This window comes from Cebus imitator, unplaced genomic scaffold, assembly GCF_001604975.1.
Source record: "Cebus imitator isolate Cc_AM_T3 unplaced genomic scaffold, Cebus_imitator-1.0 Scaffold85, whole genome shotgun sequence".
In the NCBI taxonomy this organism is placed as follows: Eukaryota; Metazoa; Chordata; class Mammalia; order Primates; family Cebidae; genus Cebus; species Cebus imitator.
The window spans coordinates 772255-781124 of record NW_016107400.1 but is presented as its reverse complement, the minus strand read 5'-3'; the positions used below and the strand labels follow the sequence as shown (position 1 = coordinate 781124).

At 38.0% G+C, this 8870-nt stretch overlaps 1 protein-coding gene across 1 annotated transcript in view; it reads right to left on the bottom strand.

The window, feature by feature from the left end:
• Window positions 1-8870, bottom strand: part of CCT6B (chaperonin containing TCP1 subunit 6B) — a 39489-nt gene that overhangs the window by 1894 nt on the left and 28725 nt on the right. The window contains exons 10-11 of the mRNA XM_017534175.2: window positions 2773-2906; window positions 1379-1481 (exon numbers count right to left, since the gene is read on the bottom strand). Coding sequence (XP_017389664.1) covers window positions 1379-1481; window positions 2773-2906 — 237 coding nt within the window. The remainder of the gene's footprint in view (window positions 1-1378; window positions 1482-2772; window positions 2907-8870) is intronic.

The following is an 8870-nucleotide window of genomic DNA, read 5'->3' as shown; positions in this document are numbered from 1 at the left end:
TTTTTTTTTTTTTTTGAGACAGAGTTTCATTCTTGTTGCCCAGGCTGAAGTGCAATGGCAAGACTTCATCTCACCATAACCTCCGCCTCCCTGGTTCAAGTGATTCTCCTGCCTCAGCCTCCTGAGTAGGTGGGATTACATGTGCATTTCACCATGCCCAGATAATTTTTAGTATTTTTAGTAGAGACGAGGTTTCACTATGTTGGCCAGGCCGGTCTTTAACTCCTGATCTCAGGTGATCCACCCACCTTGGCCTCCCAAAGTGCTGGGATTACAAGTGTAAGCCACTGCGCCTGGCCCAACTTCTTTAATTAAAAGATTGCAGATGCTTCAACCTTGACACTGCCAAACTGAATGCTGATGTCTTCTCACCCACAACCTGCTCTAGCCAATCTTTTCCACCACAATTGATTACAACTCCAACCTTCTGCTTATTCAGCTGACTTCTCTACAGAGTGGAAAGTGGCCAGAGTGATCCTCCTAAACATAATTAGGCCATGTGCCTGGCCAACATGATGAAATCCTGTCTCTACTAAAAATACAAAAATTAGCCAGGCATGGCAGCTGGCACCTGTTAATCCCAGCTAGTCGGGAGGCTGAAGCTGGAGAAATGCTTGAACCTGGGAGGCAGAGGTTACAGTGAGCTGAGATCATGCCACTGAACTCCAGCCTGGGCGACAGAACCAGACTGTCCCATAAATTAATTAATTAGGCCATGTCACACCTCTACTCAAAATTGCTCCCTGCTCCTCTAAAGGAAAAGCCAAAGTCCTGAGACTGGCCCAAATACCTTTGCATGATGTGACCTTTTGTCACCTCTCACACCTCCTTCCTCCTTCCTCAAAAACATCAGACACTGGCTTTTCCACTGGTTGTTCCCTTTCCCTAGAACACTTAACCCCAGTTGCCCAAATGGCTAATTTCCTCACTTCCTTCCACTTTTTTTCAACAGACATCTTCTTGATGATGCCTAACCTGATCAACCTCTTTAAGCTGCCATTCTTTCTCCACCCTCCTGCACTAGCGTTCATGATCATTATTATATCACTCTTTTTCATATAATTCATTACTTTCTAAAATGCTGAAGGAGTTTATTTATTAAAGTTATTATTTACTGCCTACCTTCTCCCACTACAACATAAGCTCCCAGGGGCAGATAATTTTGTCTGTTTTGTTCTATGTGAAGCCCAAGAGGAAAACAAGCACTTAATATCTATTTCTTAAATGAATGAATATTTTTAAGAAGGTTGAAAATAAATTAAAGGCATCTAAAATTTAAACATTAAAGTTACCCAAACCTCCACTCCTTTACTGGAAGATCTGGATAACTAAAGAATAATCTCTTTATTAAGCAGCTAATTTTCCTTCACTTTCTTACCTGTATTCAAATCTATGCCAACAAGTTGTTTTGATTCGAAATGCTCAGACTGAACTTTTACTAGTGTTTCCTGTGGGTCATAACCAGCATTCTGAGCAAGAACCTTAGGAATAAAAAAATAAATAAATATAGATGCATAATACCTTCACATATATCAAATATAAAAATACTCTTTAGTCTTGTAAAAACACACCTATAACATGGCAATCATCTCCTTTTTCCACTTTTAATCTAAATCAAATTATTATTTCATCTATCTAGTAGTTTTTATATTTACTTAAACATTTCCCCTTTGCACATCACACTAAATTCTGAGGACATCAGAGTTCCCCATTTCCAGCCCACTACATTCATTTCCCTCCTTGCAAAAGGTTTTTTTGTTTGTTTGTTTTTTGTTTTTTTTTGGTGTGGAAGGAAGTACAGTGATGTTCTTGTTTCCTCTAGTGCTGCTAGCCACATACCCTCCAATTCTTCCTAGGCTAGGGAAACCAGAGTATCTGCAGCACCTTTGTGCCCCTCATCTTCATGAGGAAAGCCATGACCTGTGGTAACAGGGTTGGAGATACCCACACTCCAAACCAGGCTCATTTCCAAGTGGTCCCAAATCACCAGCTGATGAGGAAAAAGGTACCACCAATGTATTCTAGGGTTACCAATTTCTGTCAACAACAGGATCATACTGACTTTGCTGCTCTAGGGAAAGAAAAAATAGAAATCTAATTCACAAAGATTTCACAAATTATGAATAATTTTAATAGAAATTAGCAAAGAGATTTTGCTAGTATTGTCAATAATGTTTTAATTCATGGTGATAGCATCTTTAAAGTAGTTTTAGGATATTTCTAAGATGGTTCAAAACCAATTAAGGCAACTAGAAAGGAATGGTTGTTTTCTGTCCTTAGGTTGCCACATGGAAAAATTCTGTTTTCTCTTTTTCTAGGAATTATAATGGTGATGACAAACGCAAGGTTATATCTAGGAATGCTAAACAGCCCTAAGTCCTCACTCTTTACAAATTGATTGCATTTGGATAACACTAACAAAGCAAAGATGTATCGTAAAATCTAACTAAATTTTAAGTTCTAAACTTTTTCATTATGATTAATCATGAGTCATTTCTGAAGGAAATTTTTGGAGCCACTGTAATTTTTGGAACTCAGAGGAGCAAACAAGGGGGTAAGCTTAGGCTATTTCATGAGACAGTGCAAGGATTCTAGGCTGTTATCTCAAAAGTTTCCCTGCTTTAGTTGTAAAATATCTAAGAGAAAACTGCATAAGGAAATGCCTATAAATGCCTGTCTGTCTACTCCATTAACTATCAGATAATATGGGCAATTTGTAATTAAACACCTTGTGTCTAACCAGTTGTTATTTGGCAGAAAGGGTAGCTATACCTTGGGAATAATGAGTAAAGCATCAGCAAAAGCTTGGACTCCAAGACGAGCTCTTCCTGTTACTCTGTTCTTGTATGTAACAAGAGCTTCAGCCATTGCCACTTCAACTGCACCAGCCCCAGGAACCACACAACCTATTGGAGAGAAAAAAGATGACTGGCAAGACATGCCATAAAGACCAAAAAAAGAGATAGAGAAAAAAAGCAATTAACTATTCAACTATGTTTTACTGTCTACAGAAATCAAATAAATTGCACAGGTCAGTAATTACTCAGTTGTCTTATGAAACATCCTGAGGTTATATGTCATTAAATAAATAGGCATAGTACAGATAACTGGCTGCAAACAGCTTATTTCGCTGCTTATCCTCCAGTAAATGAGAATAATTTCTTTTTACCTTAATCTTACTCTTTTATAACTACTTTTCTTTTTCTGAGATGGAATTTTACCCGTCACCCAGGCTGGAGTGTAGTGGCATGATCTTGGCTCACTCCAACCTCTGCCTCCCAGGTTCAAGTGATCCTCCTACCTCAGCCTTCTGAGTAGCTGGGATTACAGGTATGCACCACCACACCCAGCTAATTTTTGTATTTTTAATAGAGACGGGGTTTCACCATGTTGGCCAGGCTGGTCTTGAACTCCTGACTTCAAGTGATCCACCCACCTCCACCTCCCAAAGTGCTCGGATTACAGGCATTGAGCCACCACACCCAGCCTTATGACTACTTTTAAGAGGTCATTATTTTTAATTTATATTGACATGTAACTGATTACAATATCTGACGTGAAAATGTTTTAGGCCAAGATAATTTGGCCATCGTTTTCGATAGGGAATTCTTGGAACTCAATGAAGTATTTGTTTTTTGTATTGGAGCAGAACTCAAACTGCTATCTAAGAAAAAATTTAGGTAGCACTATTTTCTAAAGCAAGAGTTTTGGTTAAACACATCAATTTTCACATCAGGATATGACTTTTATATCTGCTACTTGTATGGTTTCATAAGGTTTATGACTGTTATTTAAATCAGTAAATTCACTTCAGAATCACCCACCTTTAAAACAAAACAATACAAAAATAATCTCCCCTTTTATCTCACATCATTTTAAAATTACTATCCCCTTTTTCTGCTTCACTTCACAATATAATCGTTAAAAGAGTTGTTTACCTACCAGATGATTACATCATTACCTCCCATTCACATTTTTAAGAAGTTCCTTGTTAAATACAGAATACACTCAAAAGAATATTTATATGTGTAAAATATAAAGAATAATTGTACAAATAAACAAATGTATCCATATACCTACCACCCACCTTAAGAAAGAGATTACTAGAATCTTTGAAAACTTCCCTGATCCCATTCCTTGTGAAAACACAAGGTATCAAAATTTTAGCATCCCTAAAGCAGTACTTAAAGAGAAATTTATACCACTATACACCTATATTAGGAATGAAGACAGTTCTTAAACTAATGACCCCAGCTTCCACCTTAAGAAACTAAAAAAGGGCAGGGTATGGTGGCTCATTCCTATAGCCCCAGCACTTTGGGAGGCCAAAGCAGGTAGACCACTTGAGCCCAGAAATTCAAGACCACCCTGGGAAACATAGTGGGACCCTATCACTACAAAAAATACAAAAATTAGTTGGGTGTGGTGGCACACAGCTGTTATCCCAGCTACCTGGGAGGCTGAGGTGGGAGGATTGCCTGAGCCTGGGAAGTCAAGGCTGCAGTGAGCCGTGACCAAAGTTGAAACTGTAGATCAGAGGCTGATAAACTTCCTGCAAAAGGCCAGTCAATATTTTTCAGGCCACAGCATTTCTTTTGCAACTACTCAACTCTGCCACTGTAACACAAAAATAGCCACAGACAATACATAGACAAATTAATATGGCCACATTCCAATAAAACTTTATTTACCCAAAACAGCCAGCAAACCAGATTTAGGTCACAGATAATAGTTGATGGTCCTAACGTAGATGAAATGGACAAATTCTAAAAAGACACAAACCGCTAAAGCTCACTAAAAAAAAAAAAAAAAAAAAAAAGAAAAAAAAAAAAAAAAATTTATAGGCCTATATCTATTCAAAAATTGAATTTGTCATTAAAAGCTTTCTCACAAAGAAAACTCCAGGCTCAGATGGCTTTATTGACAGTCTACTAAACATTTAAGAAAGAAACAATACCAATTCTCCACAACAAATTAACACTTTCAGAAATTTGAACAAGAAGAAAAACTTCCCAATTCACTCTACGAGGACAGCACTATTCTTACACCAAAAAAGATAAAAGTATTATAAGAAAAAATATACACAGACCAAGAGCCCTTACGAATATATATGTAAAAATTCTTAACAAAATTTTAGCCAGTTAAGTCAAACAATACATAAAAAAGGACAATACACATAGTAGCATTATTTACAATAGCCAAAAGGTAAATGAAATGCAACACATATTTCTATTAATAGACAAATAAATTGTGGTATATACATATAATAGAATATTATTCAACTGTAAAAAGGAAGGAAATTCTGGCACATGCTACAATATGAGGAAACCTTGATGACACTATGCAAAGTGAAATAAGCCAGATACAAAAGGATAAAAACTGTATGATTCGAATTATATGAGATACATAGAGTAAACTCATAGATACAGAAAGTAGAATGATGGTTACCCAGGGCTGGGGAGGTGGGTAGGAAATGGAGAGTTATTGTTTAACGGGTACAGAGTTTCAGTTCTGCAAGGAAAAAAAGTTCTGGAGATGGGTGGTGATAATGGTTACACAACACTGTGAATGCACTTACTACTACCGAACTGTATACTTAAAAACTGTTAAACTGTAAATTTTGTTACGTATATTTACCACAATTTAAAAACGTGTAATCCATTAAATTTTTTAAAAGTAAGATGCAATATAACCAGTATGGTTTATCCCAAGAATGTAAGGTTAGTTGAACAGTTGAATCAATCAATGTAATTTACTGCATTAAAAAACTAAATGAGGGCCAGGCATAGTGGCTCATGCCTATAACCACAGAATTTTGGGAGGCCAAGGCAAGCAAATCACCTGAGGTCAGAAGTTTGAGACTAGCCAGGACAACAGGGTGAAACCCCATCTCTACTAAAAAAATACAAAACTTACCCGGGTGTGGTAGTGTGCCTGTAATCCCACCTACTCAGGAGGCTGAGGCAGGAGAATCACTTGAACCTGGCAGGCGAAGATTGCCGCAAGCCAAGATTTTGCCATGGCACTCTAGCCTGGGTGACAAAGCGAGACTCCATCCCAAAAAAAAAAAAAAAAAAAAAAAAAAAAAAAAAAAAAAAAAAACCCAAAAAAAAAAAAAAAAAAAAAAAAAAAAAAAAAAAAAAGTTTCACTCTTGTTGCCCAGGCTGGAGTACAATGGTACAGTCTTGACTCACTGCAACCTCCACCTCCCAGGTTCAAGAGATTCTCCTGTCTCAGCCTCCCAAGCATCTGGGATTACAGGCACCCGGCACCACGCTCAGCGAATTTTTGTATCTTTAGAAGAGATGGCGTTTTACCATGTTGGTCATGCTGGTCTCGAACTCCTGACCTTAGGTGATCCACCCGCCTTGGCCTCCCAAAGTGCTGGGATTACAGGCATGATCCACCACCCCCAGCCTGACATTTTACATTTATTCCTGATTAAAAACTGCCAGCAAACTAGGTGCAGAAGAGAACTTCCTCAACCTGATGAAAACGTATAGCTAACAACATACATAATGGAGAAAGATTGAATACTTTCCCCCTAAGATCGGGAATGAGGAAAGGATATCCATTCTCATTATTCCTAGTCAACATTATACTGGTGGTTCTAGCCCATGAAATAAGGGGGAAAATTTTTAAATATCCATATTGGAAGGAAAAAAATATAACTGTCTTATTAGCGACAACATGATAACTTATAAAGACAATTAAATGAAGCCTATAAGAAAGCTAACAGAAATAATAAGTGATTTGGCAAGGTTGCAGCATTCAATATCAACGTATAAAATAAACTATATTTCTATATATTAGCAACGAACAATCAGAAATTGAAATTTTAAAAATAACATATACAATTACAACAAAATAAATGAAATATAGAGAGATAAATATGGGGGGGAAGTGTTTGAGGCTCGTATACTAAGAATTACAAAATATTGCTGAGATAAATTCAAGAAGACTCAAATAAATAGAAAAGATGATATTCATGAGTTAGATGGCTCACTGTTAAGATATCGACTATCCCCAAATTGATCTATAGATTCAATAAAATTCCAATAAGTCAGGTGTAGTGGCTCACACCTGTAATCCCAGCACTTTGGGAGGCCAAGGTGGGAAGATTGCCTGAGTCCAAGAGTTTGAGACCAGGCTGGGCAACAACATAATGAGACGTTGTCTCTACAGAAAATAAAAAAATTAACCAGGCACAGTGATGCACGGTTGTGGTTCCAGCTACTTGGGAAGCTAAGGTGGGAGAGTCACTTGAGCCCAGTAGGTCGAGTCTGCAGTGCGCCATGATCATGCCACTGCACTCCAGCCTGGGCAACAGAGTATGACCCTGTCTCAAAAACAAAACAAAACAAAAAAAAAAGGTTCCAATCAAAATCCCAGCAGCAATCTTTTTGGTAGAAATTGCCAAGCTGATTCTAAAATTCATATGGAAATGCCAAAGACTTAGAATGACCAAAATAACTTTAAAATGAGAGTTAACAATACTGATTTCAAGATTTATTATAAAGCTACAGCCATCAGGACAGTATGATATTAACATTAAAATAGACAAGTACATCAGTAGAACAGAAAAAAGAGCACAGAAATAGAACCACACAAATATGAAAAACTGATTTTTTTATACAGGAGCAAACGCAATTCAGTAGTAAGAAGTCAAGTCTTTTCAACAAATAAGACTAAAACAGTCTGATACCTTTATGTGAAAAAAATGAATTTGTATCCTTCTTGCACCACATACAAAAATTAACTTAAAATGAATCACAGACCTAAATGTAAAACCTAAGACTATAACACTTCTAGAAGAAAATCTTTGTAACCCCAGGTTAGGTAAAGATGTTTTAGATACCACACTAAAAGCATAATCCATGAGAGAATAAAAATAATAAATTAGACCTCATCAAAATTAGGAACTCTTCTGAAAAGCACTGTTAATAATAAAATAAGCCACAGAGGAGAAAAATCTGCCAATCGTGTATCTGAAAAAGCACTTGTATCCAATATAAATACAAAGAACTCTCAGACTCAACAACAGAAAACTAGCAACACAATTTTTTTTCCTTTTTTTTTTGGAAACGGTCTTGCTCTGTCACCCAGACTGGAGTACAGTGGTGTGATCATAGCTCACTGTAATCTCAAACTCTTGGGGTTCAAGTGACCTTCTTGACTCAGCCTCCTAAGTAGCTGGAACTATAGGTGCAGACCACCACGCCTGGCTATTTGTGTGTATGTATGTAGAGTCATGGTCTTGCTATGTTGCCCAGGCTGGTTTCAAACTCCTAGGCTCAAGCAGTCCTCCCACCTTGGCCCCCCAAAGTACTGGAATTACAGGTGAGAACCACTGTGCCTGGCCAACAATCCAATTTTTCAACGGGCAAAAGATTTAAACAGAAGATTCACCAAAGATGCGGAGGGCAAATATGCACATTAAAAGATGGTCAACATTAGCTGAATGTGGTGGCTCATGCCTGCAAATCCCAGCACTCTGGGAGGCTGAGGTGGGAAGATTGCTTGAGGCCAGGAGTTCAAGACCAGCCTGGGCAACATAGAGAGACCTCATCTCTACAAAAAAATTTAAAAATCAGCCAGGTGTAGGCCAAGCACAGTGGCTCACCCCTGTTAACCCCAGCACTTTGGAAGGCCAAGGCGGGCAGATCACCTGAGGTCAGGAGTTCGAGATCAGCCTAGCCAATATGGTAAAACCCTGTTTCTACTAAAAATACAAAAATAAGCCAGGCGTGGTGGTATACACCTGTAATCCCAGCTACTCGGGAGGCTGAGGCAGGAGAATTGCTTGAACCTGGAAGGCAGAGGTTGCAGAGAGCCGAGATCATACCATCGCACTCCAGCTTGAGAACAAG